Source organism: Mobula birostris, chromosome 11, assembly GCF_030028105.1.
Source record: "Mobula birostris isolate sMobBir1 chromosome 11, sMobBir1.hap1, whole genome shotgun sequence".
Taxonomy (NCBI): domain Eukaryota; kingdom Metazoa; phylum Chordata; class Chondrichthyes; order Myliobatiformes; family Myliobatidae; genus Mobula; species Mobula birostris.
Genome location: NC_092380.1, coordinates 62,495,822 through 62,519,848, shown reverse-complemented (window position 1 = coordinate 62,519,848; position 24,027 = coordinate 62,495,822). Strand labels below are relative to the sequence as shown.

Sequence of the window (24,027 nt, the reverse complement as noted above, 5' to 3'; positions counted from 1 at the left end):
CAGAAGTAAAATCCTTTTAGTGCTGACAAAAGTATTTAAGATAGTGTTGATGACCAGAGGATTACTCATTAAACCAACTTAAACTGTAGAGTTAATAGTGAATAAGAAAATGAACTTGGATGGTTTAAAGTGACTATTTTATTCATATCATACCAAGCTGCCTACTCTACATAAATACTTAACTGACAATAGTGAGGGACTGGGATAAGTAGGACAACATGATCAAACATGACAATAGTCTTCTGACCAGAGATAGAAAAATAAGTCACAATTTACTCAAAGCAATCCCTCTCATAGAACAGGGGCGTACACATAACTAGATTCCTAGGAAGACAGAGTGGAGGTTCAGAACTTCAGCTCCTTCTGAATGTCCCACAAGGTGGTAGCACTGTGCTGCAGCTTCCCTTCTTCATCGGGCTTCAGTGTCATCTTGACAATGTTAGAAATTCCATTATTATCCAAAACACTAGGAAGACTCAGGAAAACTTCATTGGTGATACCATAGAAATTCTGGAGGAAGAACAGGATAGTCAGTGTGTGCCACAACTATTTTTCAACTCTGCCCTCCCATCATTAATTATCTCCTGTCCTCACTGGGATGATTATGCAGGAAAAAAAATGAAAAGTTATGCTTCCATTTTATATACCAGTTCTGCTTCTTCCTTTCACTCCATTTGTTTACCATGCTCAAGCACTTAGCATTGTTCCTCTTACCTTAACCATTGTAGATATTGGATGAACCCTACGCAGGTTTTTCATTATAGTTTCTGCCAGATCTGCCACAGACATTCCAATAGCCCAGGATGTGTATCCTTTCAATTTTATCACCTCATAAGCACTGTGGAATAAGCAAACTACGGGTCAGTCACTTTGGTAAGGCATTACATTTACTCCCATAATGAGATAGTTATGACTTTACAATAGATTTTACCAGTAACCTTCATTTTCTGTTGCTATATTTGTCTGCAGTACAGCAGTCATGTTTCATGGATTACTACAAGCATACACTGAATTTTAATGGCTTGACTCCTCCCATAAACATTCATGTGAGTCACTTAAATTTATGGTGGACAAAGTCACGCCAAATTATGAAATGAAATTATACTGGAGTGGGTACAATGACTGAAAATAATTAAGTTGTGCAAAGGAGGAATAGAAAAATCTACCAGCATAAACATTTTTGAAAACATGCTGATCTATCCATTACTCCATGTAGCTTCTATTTTCAGAATACATAGGAATCTTGTTTTTCCTTCTAACACACACAAAAAATGCTGGTGAACGCAGCAGGCCAGGCAGCATCTCTAGGAAGAGGTACAGTCGACGTTTCGGGCCGGGACCCTGCGTCAGGACTAACTGAAAGAAGAAATAGTAAGAGATTTGAAAGTGGGAGGGGTTAGGGTTGCGAGGGTTGCCCCCTCCCACTTTCAAATCTCTTACTATCTCTTCTTTCAGTTAGTCCTGACGCAGGGTCCCGGCCCAAAATGTCGACTGTACCTCTTCCTAGAGATGCTGCCTGGCCTGCTGCGTTCACCAGCATTTTTTTGTGTGTGTGGCTTGAAATTCCAGCATCTGCAGATTTCTTCATTTTTGTTTTTCTTCTGTTTGTTATTTAAATTTGTTTGATCCGGACAAGACTCTGGAAGTTTGCTCCACTGATAACTTGTATTCTTCATTTCAATACCATTCAGTAATCTTTCATTATATCCAAACATCTAAATCACTGAATTTCCAATTTTGTTGTTAATTGCCATGGTTTGGTGTCTAATGTTAATAGAATTTGCAAACTAATATTAATCCTCTGTGGAAGTTTGGTGACATTTTGAAAAGCAGAATAAAAGATAAACTTAATTTTCTCCAAATTCTGTTCAAAGGGCCATAATAGACAAGATGAAACTAATGTGTCCTAATAATACAAGTTATGACAAAACAATAGAACTGTGTTTGGTCACTGCAGTTATCACCTGTCAACCACATCCTTGTGGACCTTCTTCCAGTTTTCCTTGTCCTTGTCAGTTCCTATCTCAGGGTGAAGTTCCTTCAGGCTCACACCCGCAACATTCATGCCACTCCACACAGGCACTAATGTAAAAAAATCCAAGAAAAATACATCAAAAGCAGCACCTAAAAATGACCCAGCATTTGTCACAGATGTCGTACAACTTAAAATACTATCCAGTCTTTTTAAGATAGTTCTGACTATGAGATAAGTTACTGTTTACAGGCAAATTATAATTCTGTCACTTCCTGGGAAATTATATTTTTCCATTTGTGCTAAGAAATTTTGATTGCTAGTGGTGGAGGGAAGAACTTGCATTCATGATGCTTAATTACAACATGGATGACACAGACTTGATTTCTTCAAATATGTAGAATACAGCAAGAACTACTCACTACAAACCACATTCCTCAACCAGTCAAATCATCATTGATTTGTTTTAATTATATTTAAAAATCACTGAACATTTGAAACTACTGTGATTCATCATACAAATAAATTGAAAGTGAATTTCTGACTCCATTCTGAAATTGGTATTGCATTTTTAAACTGTTAGTCCATCCCACACCCCTAAGGCTTTCTATTCCCCACAAGATCCATAATCTACCTGTAACACACTGGATTATGCTGAACCCAAGGACTCTCCGATGGGAAGGAGGCAACTATTCACTAGCTCTGTGCCATCCAGTTCAATACCACAAATATCAAGAACATAGGAGTAGGCACTTGGCTTCTCAAGCCTTCCTCATTTAATGATTGCAGCTCATCTGCCCCAGGTCTTCTCTTTCTACTTTATCTAATAACTTTATGCATACCATTTCCAAGTCTCACACCATTATTGTAAACAGCTGTTAAAGATATTTGACAGCTCTGCCTAACCAGTCCAACATGACATTTGACCTACTTCAATTTCAACTATAACCTCAGCACAGCTCTTTCAGACATACCACTGGAGTCTCCGTGCTCGCCAATCACCCAGCCATGACAGCTGGAGCTGTGGATTCCTAGTCTCTCCCCCATTAGGTATCTGAAGCGTGCAGAGTCCAAGTTGCAGCCACTTCCAATAACACGGTGCATAGGAAAACCACTCAGCTTCCACGCCACATAGGTCAGGATGTCAACTGATGGGAAAAAAGAAAAAACATATGCAGATTAACTCCCAACACAACTGATCTGTTCATTCCTTCTCCTTCTCTTCAAGGACAAAAGGAATTTGCTCCATTTCAGTAATTAAGTATAAACTATCACAGAACTGTGGTAGTACACAAACAGGGCACATTAAAACCAGTTTATTCAGTCAACTATAGTTGTTGTTTAAGAGGGTTATTTCCTTTACGTTTTAATTCCAGTACTTATAACTGTCGGTGCACTATGACTCAATAGGATTTGAGAATGCATATTTAGCCTGATGCTGTGGATATCTCACATTTTTTGTTTGAATACATGCCAAAATGGTGAACTCCAAGACAAGGTTGTCTCTGTAGCAGATTTATTTCCATGGTAATGATGCTTTGTTCTGAGCACAAGATAGTTCCCAGACAAAATTCCTACAGCTTTCTCAGTAGGTCCTATTAGTCATCTTTTCAGCGTAATTACCCTTTCTCCCTGTGCCACCAAACCCCAACCCGTCCATTTTCACATTTGCGTCATTTCATTTGCAGTTGCCTGCATTCCATTCTCTCAGCCAGTCTAGATCTGCAAGAAAGCTCCAAACATGTAGACTGAACAGCTTTTTACATGTTACAAGCCTGGCTTCTCACTGGCTCTGAGCCACACCACCCACTGTAGGCTAAAAGCTCTGCCAACAAAATTAAATGAAAACAAGAGCAAATAGGGAAACTATGCATTAAGTAGGACTGAGCGTGGTGCACAGTATGGGTCATTACAGATAAGAACACTAAAATATATCTGGAAAGGAAACCATCTGGGATTTTAGGTAATTTTTGAATTGGTGTTTGAAGCTTAAATTTAAATTTGTCTCAATGAACAGAAAGGCATGGGAGCAGAATTTGGCCATTCATCCAATTGATCATGGCTTTTTTTTTATTTTCCCTCTCAACTCCACTGACTTCTACTTGTAACTTTTGATGCCACTACTAATCAAGAACATATCAACTTCTGCATCAAGTATATCCATCTGTGGCTTTGAATTTCATATTCACCACCCTCTGGCTAAAATTCCTCATCTCTTTTCTAAAGGGATATCCTTCTATTATGAGGCTGTGCCCTTTGGTCCTGGAATCTCCCACTATTAGAAACATTCTCTCCATGTCAACTCTATCCAAGCCTTTCAAAATTCAGTAAGTTTAATGAGATCTGCTTTCACTCTTCTAAACTTCAGCAAGTACAGGCTCAGGGCCATCAAATGGTCCTAAGATACTGCTTGGGATTAACATACAAAGCCACAGCATTACATGCTTTTTTTATTCTAGTCCTTTTGTAATGAATGCCTTCCTTACTACTGACATCCTGCAAGTTGACCTTTAGGGAATCTTGCACTAGCACTAAGTCCCTTTGTACCTCCAATTTCAAAATTCACTCCATTTGCAAAACAGTCAGTGCCTTTATTCATTCTACCAGACTGCATGACCATACAACTCCCTACACTATTCCATCTGTCACCTCTTTGCTCATTCTCTTAATCTGTCCAAATCCTACTGCAGACTCACTGCTTCCTCAACACTACCTACCCCTCTACCTAACTTCGTATCATCCATAAACTTGGACACAAAGCTAACAATTCCATCGCCCAAATCATTAACATAAAATGTAAAAAGTAGTGGACCCAATACTGACCCTGTGGAACACAAGTTTCCAGCATCCAATCAGAAGCCTGTGTGGCACCTTGTCAAAGGCCTTCTGAAATCCAAGTAAAATCATCGACTAGCTCATTTGTCTTTTCTGCCTGTTATTTCCTCAAAGAATTCCAATATATTTGGAAGTCAAGATTTCCTCAAGGTGACCATGCTGACTTCGGCCTATTTACTCTTGTGCCTCCAGGTGCCCTGAAACCTTATCCTTAATAATCAATTCTAACATCTTGTCAACTACTCCAGTTAAGTTAATGATAATGTCCCGTCTTTTACCTCCCTTCCTTCTTAAAGAGTAGAATGATGTTTGCAATTTTCTTGTCCTCCGGAACCATTCCAGAATCTAGTGATTCTTGAAAGATGGCTACTAACACTTCCACAATCTCTTAAGGTACCTCCTTCAGAACACTGAGGTGCAGTCCATCTGGTTCAGGAGATTTATGTACCTTCAGACTTCCAGCTTCCCAAGTACCTTCTTAGTAGCGGTCATATTCAGTTTTGCTCCCTGACGATCTTGGATTTTTGTATAACTGCTACTGCTTCCACAGTGAAGACAGACTGAAAATACTCATTCATTTTCTTTGTTTCCCATTATTTCCTCTCCAGCATCATTTTCCAGTGGTCAGATGTTCACATTTGTCTGTTTTTAAATGCTTCCCACTAATGTTTGCTATATTGCAAAATTCCATCCCCCCCACCCCCCCACCGTTCTTTTGCTTTTATGCTTTGACTTCCCTTTTCAGCCTGGTTGGCCCATCCTTCCTTTAAAATGCTGCTGCTTCTTTGAGATTAACCGATCCTGTGCCTTCTGAATTACTTACGGAAATTCCAGCCATTGCAACTCTATGATCATTCTTGCTAGTGCCCCCTTCCAATCTACTATGGCCAACTCCTCTCTCGTGTCTTTGTAGTTCCCTTTAGTCAACTGTAATAATGATTCATCCAATTTTAGCTTCTCTCTCAAATTGCAGCGTTAACTGTATTAAGACCACTTTCTCCTAATAGTTTCTTTACCTTAGGTTTCCTAACAAACCTGGTTCATGACACAACACCCAATCCAGAATGGCCTTTTCCCTAGCGGGCTCAACCACAAGCTGGTCCAACAAGCTATCTCATAGACATTCCACAACTTTTCCCCCCTTGGGATCCAGGAGGAATCTTGCTTTCCCAATCTACTTGCACATTGAAATCCCCTATGACCATCATAATAATGTCCTTTTTACATGCCTTTTCTATTTCCCATTGCAATTTGTACCCCACATCCTGGTTACTGTTTAAAGGCTTGTATATACCAACAAGGAGGTTCTTTTTACCCTTGCAATATCTTTATTCTGTTCCAAAGGAGGGTAAAGCTGGGGCTCTCCTCAGCTCTACCAGACAATCATGTGCTTGATGGAGCCGAGTGGGAAAACTTTGCTTTACAAAATACTAACCTTGAACTTATAGGGTTTTTCTTTACAATTTTATATCAGATAACAAACTGCTAGTTACACATTTGCAGTGATATTTGGGACAATGGATATGGCTTGAAAAACATGTCAACCAGGATTGGGAGAGGAGAGACTTTATGGTTTGGAATAGAGGCCACTCCAAGGATGGAACTTGGAAGTGACATTGCGAGTGATTTTTTGAGTAACTGAAACAAAGGACTGCATCTACACAATGCAATACCAGAAGCGGATTGAAAGAAATCAATACATAATCTGTAGAGACTTTTCAACAATGACAAACGTTGCCATGAAGGAAAAGAGATATAGGAGTCAAGGGATGCCAGTATTTTATTACAAGACTTATGAGTAACTAGGCAAGTCAGATTTACAAATTTTCGATGAAAGGCTCCATGGAGCTAGAACAGTAGAGTAGATAGAGTGAACTTGGACCAGTGAGGAAAGGAGGATGGGATCCATTGCAGTAGTACCTTTAAGTATTTTTTTTTTGTGTGCCATACTCTGCCAGAGCCTTGGCGACCACTTTTTCAAGTAGTCGTCTTGGAGGAAAGATTCTGTAGGTGGCCCCTCATGTCCCTCTCACAGTGCAGTATTGTCTCTTTTTTTTTAAAAAATGAGGCTGAGTTGCGAGCTCCAAACTCAACCTGGCACAGATGGAAGGCGTGCCCGGCAGCGGCCCAAATGGATTTGAACTCCAGAACTTTCGCTCCAGAGTCCGGTGCTGATGTCACTGTGCCACCAGCCGGCATATTTAAGAAATTACTACTTAATTAAAATCTAATGGAACTAGACTTCTTAATTCTTTGAGCTACTTCAGAAGACTGTCAATAGCAAAATAAATACAAATTTTCTGCTCCCAGTAAACATGTGAAAACAACTACCCTTTCTGTAATAATGCTTCCATGCTGAAGACAGTATCTTTTAAGAGTTTGACCACAAAATTTCATATCTGTAGTTCTAAACCCATAATATATCCAAGCCCCAGAACCCGCCCCATTGCAAAGTGGATACTACTCACCTGGGTTGGACACAATAAGCAAGACACAGTTTGGACTGTACTTGACAATATCCGGAATAATATGTTTGAAGATATTTACGTTGCGTTGAACCAGGTTCAGGCGGCTCTCTCCCTCCTGCTGCCGAGCACCAGCTGTGACCACAACCAACTTGGAGCCGGCACTAACAGAATAATCTATCATAGGAAGAAAATTGTTAGCCCCATCGCACATCTCAATTCTTACTCCATAGAACTGATATCTGATCTGAAAGAACTGTACCACATTACTTTCTCCACTAGCACACACTGTACAAGAATCGACATTCTAGCCCAACCTATAGGCCCATACACTAAAATCTCAACATTCAAGAGAAGGCTGAACAATCCCTTGCATAGAACTGCAGTTCTAGTTCCCGACCTGCAGTTGTTGTTTCTTATTCGAGATCTGTAAATTTGATCTACCTAGTTCACCACATTTATGGTTTAAAATCAGTAACATTCTTTGTAACCTTTGTACACTATTTGGCCTAACAATCCTCTGCTTGTGATAATACTGTTCATGAGCCTCCTACAGTGTTCCTTCATTTAATCCTTTTCTCAATCTTCTAAACCAGAAATCATCTGAGATACTTGTCCCCTATCTTAGAGGTATTGGTCCTGATAAAAAAAAAGTCCACACACTTCCACAGACAATATTGTTTAAAAGACAGATCACGTGACTAACTGGTGAGGACTGGTGCTCAGGACGGCAAGTTCCAGGGGAATTCTGTTCAGGAAAAAGGCAGGATCATTTAGCACAATGTCATAGGCACAAGAACCTATTCTGTGCTGTGCTGTACTGTTCTATAAAAGCATTCCTTGCCAGCAATGTATAATATTTAACCCAGAATAACTTCTTAATCATTTAAACTACTAGCTCAAGAATTAATCAGGGAGATGCTGAGAAGGCACCTAAGTTAATGTCAATCCACCATCCCACTTCCACCTCACCTAGTCCCCAGCCTTATATGCTCAAAACCCCAACTCCTCCCATTTCCCTACCTGTAACATCACACTCACCTTTGCCGGACACTATTTTGGAAGTGTGCAGGAAAAGGCTCCCATGTTGCAAGTCCATCATCTCTCCCTTCAATTTATCCTCCATTACATCCACCAGAGCCAACTCATCTACCAGATCCTGAAACATGGAACCATGCAACCACAGTAAGAGTCAACCTAGCAAGACTAAAGGCCTAATACCATAGAGTCCAATAGTGTTTCAATTTGATTTCCACTCTTTTCAAAGTTACTCCCTTGTAGCCCAGATAGCCAAGTATGAGAAAATGTATCACTAGCCCTGGAAAAAGGGGGGGGGGGGGGGGGAGAGAGAAAATTTATACAAAATCCCTATTCCTGATTGCTCTTGGAACCACATTACCTGCAGTTCAACAACAGCCAAGTAAACTTTTCCATGCAGGCCAAATGTACAAAGGTAAGATGATAGCTGTCATTCGAGAGTTAATGGTCATGTTGAGTAGGGGGTAGAAATGGAAAAATGGTATTGGTTTGCTATTCAAGTGTCATACATGCAAACTAGGGCATACTAACATTTTCAGCTTCTAAAAGTGTTGAATAATAGTAACTCCCCAAGTCTAGTCCTGGTGGGAACTACAGCTTTGTCACTTGAATGTTGTCTTACCTTCATTAAGACACTGATGGCACATGCCATTCCTACTGCGCCCACACCAACAATGGTAACCTTGTTGTTGGAGTGCTTCTCCCCGGAGGTTGCCAAGTGGCCAATTAGCTTTTCCTTCAGGCTTGCCATTTTTGCTGCCGAAAAGAAACAATAGGCATCGATGGTCTTTTTAATCACTTTCCCAGAATCTAATCATGATACCACCCAGGAGTTCAAATTTTAAGGACATATCTTCCAAAGATTATGTGGTCTGTGATTACCTTGCTGCATAAAGCAACATACTAGCTGAATTCAATCATATGTAGCCCAATTCCCTTGCCAGGCTGCAAAGTTAAATTTAACTTGTGCAAGTGCTCACTTCTTATGATGCAAGTTCCCATTGGAGGAATTCACATGAAAAAGAGATAAGCTCTGTCAAAGTCTGGTTGCTTCTGACAAGGAGTAATAATTGACACCAGTTTCAGAATCCCTGCTGTTTGCAGTACATTTATAACAGACAGAAAACACTATGTATTAGATAAATTTTGGAAGCAAGATGCATGGAATCTCTCAAAATAAGAAATCAAATGGAATTAAGCCAGCAGTAAAGGCTTATGACTGGCAACATCAAATAGGAGCAAATTTAATTTAATGAGAGCAGGCAGGCACAAACAAAACAACTGAAAGCATTGCATGCAATTCGGATTGCTTTGAGCTTTGCAACCTTAGATCGTATAGAATAAGGCACTGAGGACCAATACATCGGGAAAGGAAGTTGAGGGTGGATACCATCCAAGTTCCTCAATTGATAAAATAAACATCATCTATTGCAACATATTCCAGAAATTGGCCAAGCTTAGAAATGGAAAGTAGTTTAGACACAACCACTTTAGGAACTACCTAGATTGGACCATCTGGGAAGTAGATAGAAAATTTTAAACTATTTTGTATTAGAGGAAATAAGCACATTAAATTTTGACATAATATGTAATTAATTTAGACAAGTCAAATTTCAAAATAGACCAGAGACTGGCATTGCTGTCCTCTGATCACACTTCAATAAGCATGCTTTGTTTACAAAAAAATAAATTGACTGGGTGTATTATAGACGTGTTGTACAAGCATCGCTCTCCAAAATTTGATAATTTTTCTTTGCAGCTGTTTCTCCATAGTCTCATATTACTATTAATTTTTACTGACTCATTTTTTTAAATGCCTTTTGCATTATATTAATTCCTGGTACTCAGTTTGCTACATTTGCCCCCTGCCCCCAAAGATCCATCTGTCAGTATTACATTTCAAACACCACTAATCTGATTATACAATTGACCTAAATCTTTTTCCATGTCACTAACAGCAACCTGTATTCAAGGGGGAAAAGATTCTGTTATTTCATAACATATCAATGACTATACATTGGATTCTGAGTAGTGTCCACATTTATAGTAATATCAGAATAGCTGGGTGGGAGAATTCTATCCTAAGTTATAAACCAACAAAATACTACACATCTTTTTGGTACTACGCTGATTTATGCATTTGAGTTCCCACTTATTTATTCAAACATTAGTAAGTTCATCTACTCCAATGTGGATGGCAAATAAAAATTGCCATGATCTTCCCTCCTTCCATCTGTTATTACCAGGGTGTTAAAATATCACATTTTCCAAGTCTACAAAACTTTGCACCTCATCTTTCAACCTCCCTTTCCTCCTACAGCCAATCTTACAAAGCCCAATCTTCTTCAGCTCTTCAAACAACTGCCTATGAGTCTGTTAAGTGTCCCTAATGTATCTGCCTCCACCACCGTCCCTGCCACAAGTTCCATTCACCCACCACCATTTTTAAAAAAACACTACCTCTATCAGACCCCCGAAGATCACAAACCAATACAGGCCCTCTGGTTCATGACATTGTGCTGACCTTTTAACTACTCAAAGATCAAACTAACCCTTCCCTCCTACATTGCACTCTTTCATTCACATACCCAAGAGTCTCTTAAATGTCCCTGTGTGTCACCATCTTACCAGAAGTCAGCCATGATGGAATGGTGGAGCAGACTTAATGGGCTGAATGGCTTAATTCTGCTCAAAATGGAGAAAGACCTTATGATACTAAAAACTGTGGCAAAAGAACACACCACTTCCCAAGCCTGCTTGCCCCACAAGCCACCTGCTGCCCAATCTGTAGAAGCCTGTCATACCCTCACTGGCCTCATCAGCCACCCCAATCCGCAAAAATCAGAGTGGAAACAAATCATAATTGATTCCTAGCAACTACACAAAAGGCAACCCTTCACTGGTGCCGATTACTATTAGTCCAGTGACTAAAAGAATAAAATTTTAGGAGATAGTTATGCAGGGTGCAACTCCTTACTACATAAAGATTCCATGGCACTTTGAGGAACTTAAAATAATAGTTAAGGAATAAATAAGTACAATGATAATCCTGTAGTTTTTTTTAATATAAAAAAAGTACTCCTTTCAATAACTTACCTATTTCAACCACTCCCAGTAATTCAAAGCTACACAGTGGCTAAAGTAAAGAACATCTACATCTGCTTTATACAGAACTTCTAATGTATCAATTCTGCTCCTGCAAAGAACTGGTTGAGTAGAGGGAGATAAACCTAATAGAATTGAACTATCTTATAAATAAACATTATACTTCAAGAACTGAAAAATTATGCAATAGCCAACTTGCACTCGCTATTGTTGGCCAAATGATTAAGTGCAAGTAAGAGGTTGATGATTTGGCAATATTCTCCTTAGTAAATATTCTGAGAGAGGAAGTAGCATAGAACATTTACTGAGGAGGATATTATCAAGTTTTTAATCGTTTGTCCAACAAACTTGTCAACGCCCATGAAAACTGTAATACTTTTCCCCACAAAGAGAATGATGCACTAACAGAATCCATTTTGAAAGCTGACAATAGCACACAATCTTTTGTTCAAAATCTATAGTGTGCTAGCATATCTAAAGTAAAGATTTGAAATGCACGATATTAAAATTGTGCCAGAACTGTATAGAGGAAAGAATGTATGATTAGGTTTGTTTCTGTCAACTGACAGTTTATTAAATATCAGCAAAAAATTCTGAAAAGCAAACTTTAAATTTGCTAGTTAGTTACCTTGTATACCTATTGCCATTTTAAGTCAGAACAAGTACAGCAGACAGTTCAAATGTGTTTTGATGTACAAGGTTTGGTGAACTTTAGATCATGATTAACCTCCAAGCATAATTCATAGCATCAACAAACTGCAGTTTCCTCCCAGTCTAATGATAAACCAGTTAGTAAGTTTATCAATCATTGGAAATTGTTTTGTGATTAGGCTTGTGTTAAATAGATGGGTTGCTGGGCAGGAAGGGCCTATTCCACACGATCTCTAAATAAATAAAATAAAAATATTTTTCTACACCTATAATCTCAGCTGAGGTCTGCCTCACCTCATTGCCTCCTTAAGTATTTTATGCATTTTGTTATTTATAGATTTGACTATCCTACTAAGGTGCTCTTGGCTGGCCTCATATCCACCTTTCTGAAAATAGAAGTCACTCAGAACACTGCTTCCCCTATCTGAACTTGCATTACAAACAAGAGAAAATATAGAAATGCTGGAAATCCAAGCAACACACACAGTATGCTGGAGGAACTCAGCAGGCTAGGCAGCACCTACGGAAAAAGTGCAGTCGACGTTTCGAGCAGAAACCCTTCAGGACTGGAGAAAAAAAAGCTGAGTAGATTTGAAAGAGTGGGGCGGGGGGGGGGGAAATGGGAGAGAAACACAAGGTGATCAGTGAAACCTGAAGGGCAAGGGATGAAATAACAAATTGGGAAGTTGATTGGTGAAAGAGACAGAGGCCATGGAAGAAAAAAAAGGGGGGGAAGCATCAGAGGGAGGCGATGGGCAGGCAAGGAGATAAGAGTGAGAGAGGGAAAAGGGAATGGGAAATGGTGAAGGGGGGGTTGGGGGTTTGAGATTTGAGATATTGAAGTTCATGCCATCAGGTTGGAGGCTACCCAAATGGAATACAAGGTGTTGCTCCTCCAACCCGTGTGGCCTCATCGTGACAATGGAGGAGACATTATTCCTCTGACCCATTAACAGTACTTACTGAACTATACCAGCTTCAGGGGTATAATTTTCATCATTTTCACTCAGGGGAACCATATGGGATATGTATGCATTAAAGCCAGGACCAACAGGCTCCGGAATAGCTTCTTCCACCAGGCCAACGGACTGATTAATTCATGTTGACACATTTGTATTTCTAAGCTATATTGACTGTTCTGTTGTACATTTTACTGCACATACTATTACAAATTACTCTAATTTGTACATTGCACATTCAGAGATGTAACGTAGTGATTTTTACTCCTCACATATGTGAAGAAATAAAAGTCAATTCAATTCACCTGCCGTTCCCACTAACCCTGATCAACTCCTGTCTTCTGCCCCAGAGTTAAGATTCGACTTTCCAAAAAATTTTGTTCTCTTAAACTCTGAATTTAATTACTCCACTATACCTTAGTCAATCACACCTCCAAAATCTGAGAATCTCTACATCTGCATCCCGGCTTTGAAACCGGATGCATTGTCACGTGCTCCTTTTAGTCTTACTTAGGGACACAGGCCGTTTGGCCCTACGAGCTGGACAGGCCCGCAACCCACCCGTTTAACACCAGCCGAATCACAGGACAATTTACAATGACCACCCACTCAGGGAGAAAACCGAGGCACTGCGAAGAAACAATGAGGAACAACCAACGCCTTACACACGACGACGGAGCTGTAAGAGCCACGCACTCCCAACTCGTTTCCCTCTAGAGGCAGCATTTTGCAAATGAATTTGTCACAGGCATTTTCGAAATCATTTTACAGGAACTATTCAGAATAAGACGTGCCATTAGGCGCGTCGCATTCGCCCCAGCGGGGCTACGAGCATTTAAGTTTATTCCCATAGCCAAAGTGGACAAGAAGCCTCGATTCTATTTAAGTGAAAATTGTATTTACTTATTTCAACTTCTAAGCCCTCAAAATGATCACCAGTCACTTCGCATACTCTCTATATCCAACTCCACCATAACAAGTGGACTATAGTCAACCACGCGTACTGAGCATGCAAACCACTCTAGAAAACGACTGAGGGCAATGGCCGAATTACTTTACTGCAACCAGAGGGCATCGTATGCAGTGCATCGACGTTGCTGGATCAAAGAACAAATCATTTACGCCAAGATTCAACCTGAATTGAGCCCCATATCGGAGCCGATCTGGAAATCCAGATTAGGGCGATTTATGGTCTTGTTGCGGGTTAATTTATTGTAAATTCGCATACCGAGGATCCTTCAGACAGGTCACTCGTATCCGTTGGTGTTTATATACACAGTAAGACAAGCCTTACGCCATCACATCAGGAACCAAGTATCACATCAGGAACCAAGTATCATAAACAGGAATCCACCATTTTAATAAAACCATATTAAACACAACAAATGTGAAACTATACTTACTCTATATTATTGTACTAATCTATAAAAGGATCGGCAGTATTTTTAAACCGGCGATGCAAAATAATCACATACAAATACTACTTAACAAAAATGAATTGCAATTTATAACATGTAATATTTCGTAATCGCTACCACAAAATTCATGCAATACGTTTGGACATGCTGAAGCTATATAGTTTGATAAGTTAGCCATCCATCCATCCATCCCTGCCACGCCACACCTTACCTTCTTCCTCTGAGCAAATGCTGCAGTGAACTGCACGCTTCGATGACGCTCTATTTAAACTGAGAGTCATAATGCATCACGTACATATTCTACATATCACGCAACGAAGATGCGCGATTACGCTAGAATGGGATTGAAGGGACCCGGGCAAGTGGTCGTGTCTGAAGTCACGTACAGTAGAAATAAGTCTCTGTGAGGAGGTGGTTTGGGGAGATGTATAACTTGGGGGTGAATAACTGCTCAGGAAACTGAATACATCGTGTATTATGTGTAATGCACATTACTAAACATTCAGGGCAATTCTACGTAGAAATATCCAATAATGCACCCTTAGTGGGTATGTCTAATTTTAATGAACTGCTCGACACAGAATCCTCAATTATGAATGAAAGGTTTGGCACAGGTATCCTATTAAACAAATATCACAATACAATTTACGTGAACATCCATAGACTAACATTTTCATCCCAATGCAACTTATTACGTGCCAAGTAGAATTTCCAATTCAAACTTAACCAATTTGTAGCGGACTTTGTGAAGTGCCTTATGAACTGTTTTAATTTCCGGATACTTTTGATGATGCACTTTAAAATGAATTACATGTATTTATTTGGAACGTATAAAGCTTTTAACAGAGCCATTTCCTCTTAACGAGTTGCTTTGCATAGAGCACTTAAGTCTACAAAATTTTCCTTGCCACATTTTAAAAGTATTATCAAGCATAGAGTCGCATTGAAGAGATTAAAAATAGGGCGCACGTTCCAAGAGAAGATGTGCTGAAGGAGGTTAAAGTACCACCAAGACTGCCCATTGAGTCTGCTCGGCCATTCCATCGTGACTGTTTTATTTTTTCCCCACCTGCCTTTTCTCTGTAGCCTTTGGCGCCCTTACTAATCAAGAACCTATCAACCTCCGTTTTAAATACTGTATAGCGAATGACTTGGCTCTCCACACACGCCTGTGGCAGAGAATTCCACAGATTTACCACCCTCTAGCTTAAGAAATTTCTGCTCTTCTCTGAAGGGACATCCTTCTATCTTCCGGTATAAACGTGCCCTCCGGTCCATGACTCTACCATTACTGTAAGCACCTTCCTTACGTTCATTCTATCCAGACCAGTGAATAAATTTGGCAGGTATCAATGAGGTTTCGAGTACAATTCAACAGCCAGCAAAAGCTCCTCATATGTTAACCCTTTCATCGCTGAGATAATTCTCATAACCTCCTCCAGACCCACTTCTTCACCAGCACTTCTTTTTCTTAGACACGATGCCCAAAACCTCTCACTGTTTAAGACAGCATGTTACAGGCCCTTCAGCCCATGATCGTCTTTTAACCTGTTCCAAGAGTAACCCTTTCCTCCCACGGAGCCCTCCATTTTTTTTTTCATTCATTGCGACTTGTTCCTGATTTGTGGCACTTTTTCACTGCATTGAAGGGCCAAGTTTTAGCTCACAGTTCAGACGGTAATTATTGTACAAAAGCTTTGTTTCCACGACTGCTGCGTTGCACATAGGGATCATCAGTATGGAGCAACAATAAATTGCATTTACGCAGCTTATTCAATGCCACAAACACTTCCAGGATCATCACAGAAGCATCATTAAATGAAAGTTAATGCACAAAAGGAGATACTGCAACAGAGGACTAAAAGCTTGATCAAAACCAGGTGGCTTGGTGGACGCATCAAATGCACACGATTATGGTTATCTTACCCAAGGGGAAAAAGATAAACTTGCTATAGAAGGAATACAGTGAAGATTCACCAGACTAGTTCCTGGGATAGCAGATCTGTCATATAAAGAGAAGTTGATAGTTTGGACCACTTTACATGATTTAGAAGAATGAGAAATTCCTTCATTGAAATGTACACAATGCTTAGAAGTCTTGACAGTGTAAATGTGGGGAAATTGTGTTTTTGCACTAAGGAGCCTAGAATAAAGGGTCATAGACTCAAATTATTGTTAGGAGACACAGAACTAAAATAAGGAGATAAAAGCTAAAACTTGGGTGAGGTTCTCATAAAATTGCATAACCTAAGATCATAACCTGGATTCACTATAAGTAGAGAACCACATAATTAGAGATTTTATGTTTACAATAATAAATTCAGTAAGACCTCTATCAGCTCAGCTGGGACATTTGGTTTCACAAAAAAAGGGAGCTTTCCAATACACTGACTAAAATTTTTCCATGACCTGTGCAACAAGTTTACTGGTCATTAATTTATAATGAGATCTTGTTGTTTGCAAACTTTATCCCACACTTATTCAATATGTTGCTCACTCACTGCCTTCTTCAGTTTTCCTACTCTATGTAAGCCATTGAAGTTCTCCCCCACCTCCCCCCCCCCCCCCCCGGTTTCACCTATCACCTTGTGTTTCTTCCTCCCACCTTCTAACTCTTGACTCCTCAGCTTTTTTTGCCCAGTCCTGATGAAGGGTCTCAGCCCAACGCGTTGGCTACTCTTTTCCATAGATTTGCTTGGCCTGCTGAGTTCCTTCAGCATTTTGTGTGAGTTGCGTGAAACATCTGAATATGTTTATCAAATCATTAGATTTCGAACATGATAACCGTGTAGTAGATTTTGGCGTTATATTGAATGTTTGGGCTAAGTGTGCTTTAAAGAGTTTGAATGTTGTGGTGCAATAAGGTGGATTCCAGTTAACCGGATCATTGGCCATTCAACCAGTTTGACCAGTTGATGTTTCCATTCTCCAGTACAAGCTTCATTGAATGTTCTTATACTGCTGGAGGTCCTTTGGCTTATTGCAGTGTCAGCTCCCAGGGAGTTGGAGCTTCCATTTTAATTACTGTTTTCTTGTAACTTTCCATGGCATTCCCCATTTCCATCCTTCCCTTAGCTTGATGATTATGAAAATTCTCATGGCCATCGCTTTTAGAATCCCAGCAACTGACTATTACAATGCTCATTTGACCAATTTATCCAGTCTTAACATTATATCCTTGTACTCCAAATTCCATTGACTCCAGTACTTTACAGATCCAGCCTTTTCATCAGCAGGCTATACCGCAGTCAGAAATTCCTCCCATAAACTATTAGGTTATTATCTTTTATGTCTATTTTAAGAAAAACAGTTGAATCATGGTTTTTGATACATATTCCAAAATATGTTTTGATGTTCCACAACCAGAGACTTACAGCATGAAGGAAGCCATTTGGCTTTTTGTTGCTGTGCTAGCTCTCTGCAAGAGTACATCCTCCTTCCTGTTGTTTTGTTCATGACTCTGCTCTTCATCCTCGAATATCTGTCCATTAAAATTATGGCAATCTTTAACCGCCATTCAATTTAGGATATTCCAAGATCCCAGCACACAAGGGGAACATGCTCTCTCTGTCTGCATTCTAGATCTTTTTTCTTAGTTGGAAATACTCTCATCTTGAAAGTTAATCCTAGTTCACTTCGTAACTCATCATTCCATGGTGAATAACTCAAATGATTTCAATCACTGATCCTTGGTATGTACCTCATAAATAAATATATTTTTGTAAAGTAAAGCTTACTTTCTTTTCTCATGAGTAGTTTAGAAAATTTTATACATAAAAGTTAGGGCCTTAACAAGTAATTCATAAATTCCTTGCAAAATCCCATTTATTTTATGTTCTCAGAACAATACGTTTTTGTAGCTACAGTATGACCTTTTAGAATTTGGATGGTCTGGTTAAAATGCAATCCGCACTTCAAATTTGGTACTAATGAACAGAAGCGACAGTTGCTTCTCTTGTTTGATCACCAATTTCCGTGTCTTTCGGATTTCGGTGTTGTTTTTCACCGTAGATCTGGTGTCTTTTTAAATTATTCATTATTTTACATGAAGACATTCTCTGCTTAACGATTAAGAAGCAGCTAAGTAAACAGCGCCATGCTGCAGCACCAAATCGCAAATCGAGTACCAGGCGTGAAGTTCAACCTCAGAAGCGCAAGCCGCCCTCTGCTCTGTCTGAATCGGCCATGCTGCTTTGACCCTCATGCGTCACTGCCGGTCACGTGTACACAGCGGCTGCCGCCGCTAGGAACCTATGTGCGCGGCCCAATTGTGTGGGTGTGCAGTTCCGGGGGGTCCGGAGAGGCGCAAAGGTGATGTGCATGGTGGGTGTTAGAGAAGTTGGAGTCGAGTTTGGAACCAGAGCCTGAAGGAAAGAAGCCTTAGCAGGTATCTAAGAATAGAACGAGGGACACATACGGGGATGGTTGATCTTGTGAAGAGTGTACGTGCAGTAGTGTGCCAGTGCTTTCGGTACACACTCCATCCAGCAGTATGTCAGGGTGGAATGTACATTCAGGAGCGTGTCACTATATGTGGGATAGATTATATACACACACAATTTCATTCCAGTATGTCCAAGATGGTGTCTGCACTTAATAGTGACTATACCCGGATTGTAGGTATCTAAACTATATACAGAAAATGCTGGAAACACGAAGCATCTGTGAAAGGGAAACAGGGCTAACGTTTCGGGGGCGAGAACTGTTCTTTGATGTGAAATATTGCATGTTTTCTCTGCGTCCATTCATTTTTCTAGTATTTTCTATTTTGTATAAAACTTCTCGCATCTGCTCTATCTCATTGTGTGCAATTGATTGCTTCCAAATATTGGTATATATAAAAGAATGGTAGTATTCTTGGGTTAGTGTATCATAGAGTGTGGATCAAATGATGGCAGGATGTTTGGAGAGTATAAAGATCAAGCAATAATGCAAACTAAAGAAATAGGAGGCACATTTGTTTGCTAGTTTACCAAGAAAACGTGTAAGTGTACCAATATTCAAAGGGTAGCAGTTGCATGGTATGCCATGTACTAGTGAAATTTTAATGACATTTTCTCTGACTTGATGTAGAGAAGCAAAGTGTTTTAAATGTTAGAAATCTGAAATAGAAAATGTAGGAATGTTCTCATGAAATGGCAAAAGAAAAGGAGTTAACATACTGGCAGAACCAGGAAAAGTTGATAAAGCAGATTTTAAAGTGCAGTTGAAAGGTGAGTTGAACTTATTGGGAATGCCTGTAATAGGATGAAAAGTAGGACTAAGAAAATGACAAAAGGAATGATAATGAAAACTGAAATAGGGATTTAAAAATATGAAAATTCTGATCTGGAATGGCTGTAAAAGGGTGACACAAAATAATTGTCTGAAATTGCTAGACTAAAAATCAATGTTCTGAAATTGTAGCCTCTGGCTTCAACATCAAGTACCTATCATTTAGCTGCAATATTGTTCCCCAGGTTTCATTGGCACATGAGTATCTTGAAGGTATAATGGGAGAAGAAGTGAAAGGGAGAATGTGTTCAGTCACATTTGTGGACTGGCAAAGGCCGTGTTCATTTTCTTCAGTACTTACAATATGAGTGGAGAATGTAGCATGTTAATTAGAAGAAGCTTGTGTCTCATGCTTTCCAAGTGAAAGATTGATTTGAGCCCTGAACATTGGGAAGGGAGAAGATAAAGCACAGTATGGTTTGCGGCTGCTCAGTAAGTGAATATGGAAACATAAACCATAGAATCCTCAAGGTTCATGGCATGGATGAGGGGATCTCTTCAGAACACTGGTAGGGGAGAAGAAGGGAAGATTATCTTTTGAGAGAAGCGGTTTGTCAAATTCGTCTTATCTAGCTTTATATGGCATGCCCATTTCTCGTTACTATCATCAACGAGAACAGGAGCCTAAAAACATCCACACTGACTGGTATCCACGCTAACTGCCTTTGAGGCTACACGTTGACTGGTATGAAAAATATTAAAGCAAGTAATTGGGAGGAAAAGAGAGGAAGCCAGCTAGCAAAAAATTAGGAAAGATTGAGCCTAGGAATATACTAGAACTTTAGAGTAAGTTTGGAGTCATTTTCTATTTTGAAGGTGAAAGTGTTTGCAGAATAGATGTGAGGAGCATAACTTCTGAATGAATTAATAATTCAAGGATCTTGCTTACCATCTAAGATGAGTTAACTCATTAATGATCTTGAGGAACGTAGGTAGCAGCTGAAGAGAATGATTTTAGATGTTGATTAGGAGGATGAATCAATATGCTTTAAAATAAAAAATAAACTTGGTAAAAGACAAATTTATTAATACATAAAATCTGCTGTTCTTTTCTGGACATACCCATTTAGAGCCCTGTTGGCTATAAATGTTGGTGGGAGGGCTAGAAATTGTGTTTGAGTGGCACTTAATCCTTGCTATCAAAAGTAGAAAGTGATAGATTCATAGGGACTTAGAATTTGGGTAGATGAAGCTGGAAAATTATTTAAACATGAAGTGAGAATTTTTAAGTTTGCAGTTCTGACAGTCACTAAGCCAGGGGAATAAGGTGGTTTAGGATATGGCAATCAATGGTTCCTACTGAGCTAGAAATTAAGGGTTCAGACGGAGTTATGTCTGAAGATAGATGGAAGGTTGGGCAGAGCAACACTAGAGTCATTATGTCAGGAGGTAAACCATAGATGAGAATTTCAGTAAAAGATGTGAAGTAAACAGTTTTAGAGCTGAACTCTGGATTCTTTTAATGAAACCAATAGCTGTGACAGTCTTGATTGTCAAAGCTTTTAATAGTTGAAGACTCTTAGGGTTTAATCGATGGGATTGTAATGAATATTTCTGATTGCAAAGTCATATTTTAAAAGGGGAAATAAGGTAAGAAATTAGAGATTTCAAACTTTTGTGTCTATTTTCCAGTGATTCACAATAATAACCATATACATAGTGGAACTTTCAGTGACAAGACATGGGCATTCAAAAAGAGTTGTCAGTGGAATTATGTTAAGGTGAAGATAGAACACTGAGAATAAAAACAAAAAAAAATCAAAGATATTAATGATATACAAGCTCAAAGTAACATAACCATAAGAAATGAAAGCAGAAATAGACTATTTGACCCAATATGCTTGCTTCCCCATTCAATAGAGTCTCTGATCTTTTTTTCTTGGCATACAATTCTTGCACTAAGGAAAACAAGGCTAACCTTTCCATCCTTCCCTTTATTGCCTTCACTGTATATGTCGTTCATCGTGAAGATTCAGTACCCTCTGGATGAAGAAAGCAGACAGGAATGACAAGGGTCTGTCTGAAAACAATGCAGTTTAGGTGGAACGAAACTGAAAAGTGATACCTCAATGAGTAAGAGGATAGCTGAAGGGTAGTAAAGAAACAACACGTTGAGGACTTGCAGTAGCAGCAGCAGCAGGACTGGACTACATGGAGTGGAGGAACACCAGGTAAAGTAGGCGGGCAGTGAATGAAGGAGAAACAATTCCAGCAAAAGAGCAAATCTGTATTATGGTGAAAGCAAAGCAAATCTGAGTAGAGACGATCGACAGGTTCTGTTTTTACAGACGCTCGTGAGTTGACTTTTGTCCAGAAGTCAGAACAGACTCAAAGATCACTCAGCGTGTTAATCGCATGCTGGTGTCGGGGTTAGCATATTGCTTTACAGCACCAGTGGCCTGTGCTCAGTGCCCGCTGCTGGCTTTAAGGAGTTTGTATGATCTCCCCATGACCACGTGGATTTCCTCCTGATGCTCTAGGCTTCGCCCACATCCTAGTAACGTATGGGTTAATAGGCTAATTGGTCACGTAGCTATTATTGTGCGGTGCAGGCCTGAGATTAATTTTCTTGTGGGCATACTTAATAAATCCATAATAGAATAATAACCATAATGGAATCGACGAAAGACGACATCAACTTGGGTGTTCAGCCAGTGAGCGAAAAGCAGCAATCTGTGCAAACACCAAGAGAAAGAAATAATACAAAGTGAATAACCAATAAATATCAAGAACATGAGACAGTCCCTGAAAGTGAGCCTACAGGTTGTGGGAACATTTTTGTGATGGGGTCAGTGAAGTTATCCCCTCTAATTCAAAAGCCTGATGGTTGAGGGGTAATAAATGTTTCTAAACCTGGTGTAATGAGTCCTGAGGCTTCTGTACCTTCCTGACAGCAGCAGCGAGAGGAGAGCATGGCCTGGGTAGTGGGGGTACCTGATGATGGATGCTGCTTTCCTATGACAGTGCTTCATGTAGATGTCCTCAGTGGTGGGGAAGGCTTTCCTCATGATGGACTGGGCCGTATCCACTAGTTTTTGTCAGATTTTCCGTTCAAGGACATTGGTGTTTCAGTACCAGGGTATGATGCAGCCAATTAATATGTTCTCCACGACACATCTACAAAAGTTTGTTAAAGTTTTAGATGTCATGCTGAATCTACACAAACTTCTAAGGAGGTAGAGGTGCTACCGTGCTTTCTTCATATTTGCACATAAATGCTGGACCCAGGACAGATTTCGTGAAATAATTACACCGAGGAGCTTAACATTGCTGATCCTCCAATAATGACCGGCTCATGGACCTCTGGTGTCTTCCTCCTGAAGTCAATAACCAGCACCTTGGTTTTGCTGGCATTGAGTAGGAGGTTGTTGTTATGGCACCACTTAGCCAGACTTTCAGTCTCCCTCCTATATGCTGTGTCATCACCACCTTTGATTCGGCCTACGACAGCAAATTTGAACGCGGCATTGGAGCTGTGCTTAGCCACACAGTCAAAAGTGTAAAGCAAGTAAAACAGGCACTAAGAACATAGCCTTGTGATGCTCTTGAACTGGTGGAGATTGTGGTGATGCTGTTGCCAATCCGAACTGACCGAGGCCTGCAAGTGAGGAAATTGAGGATCCAATTGCACAAGGAGGTATTGAGACCAAGTTCTTGAAGCTTATTGATGAGCTTTGAGGGGATGATGGCATTGCATGCTGAGCTGTAGCTGTTAGAACATCTTGATGTATGGGTCTTTGCTGTCCAGATGTTCCAGGGTCGAGTGAAGAGTAAATGAAATTACGTCCTGTGGACCTGTTGCCCCAGTAAGCAAATTGGAGCTTCTCAGGCAAGAAATGATATGTTTCATCACCAACTTCTTAAAAGTACTTCATTGCTGTGGATGTAAGTGGTACAGAACGATAGTCATTACTACGTTCTTCTTAGGGACCGGTATAATTAAAGGCTGCTTGAAGTGGGTGGGGTACATCAAACTGCCAAAGTGGGAGATTAAATATCTAAAATAAAATGCAACCATATACTTGTAATGAAGGACATCAAAATCACTAATAATAAGAAAGAACAATTGCTAAGAGTCGAGGGACAGAATACTACTGTCCATTTCATAAAAGGGGAATTTGTACAAATGCCATACTTTTGAATTTTATAATATTAGTAGATCTCATTATATGTAGGGACGTCCATAAATCAGGCTTTTGTAACCTGGGCTAGCTTGCATTTATCTGAAAGGGTAGTCATCTTTTTGATTACTTGAGAGTGGTGGGGTTGGACCAATTAATATAGTTAAGAAAATAGAGTAACTGTCAGAG

At 39.8% G+C, this 24,027-nt stretch overlaps 2 protein-coding genes across 5 annotated transcripts in view; one reads left to right on the top strand and one right to left on the bottom strand.

Annotated features, from left to right (window-relative positions):
- Positions 1–120: 120 nt before the first annotated feature.
- LOC140205124 (L-lactate dehydrogenase A chain) lies at positions 121–14,748 on the bottom strand. Its single transcript, XM_072272339.1, has 8 exons — positions 14,655–14,748; positions 8,933–9,066; positions 8,314–8,431; positions 7,276–7,449; positions 2,947–3,120; positions 1,965–2,082; positions 715–838; positions 121–510 (listed from the first exon to the last, which is right to left on the bottom strand). Exons 1-8 carry the CDS (start codon positions 14,722–14,724, stop codon positions 346–348), a joined length of 1,077 nt encoding a protein of 358 aa, XP_072128440.1. The 5' UTR covers positions 14,725–14,748; the 3' UTR covers positions 121–345.
- Positions 14,749–18,668: 3,920 nt separating this feature from the next.
- The window catches only part of gtf2h1 (general transcription factor IIH, polypeptide 1), an 83,927-nt gene continuing 78,568 nt past the window's right edge, over positions 18,669–24,027 (top strand). For 2 of the 4 annotated variants that reach the window (XM_072272337.1, XM_072272336.1), the window contains exons 1-2: positions 18,669–18,830; positions 21,688–21,888. The gene's annotated coding sequence lies outside the window, so the exon portion shown is untranslated. The remainder of the gene's footprint in view (positions 18,831–21,687; positions 21,889–24,027) is intronic. The other 2 variants (XM_072272335.1, XM_072272333.1) reach the window with 1 other exon arrangement.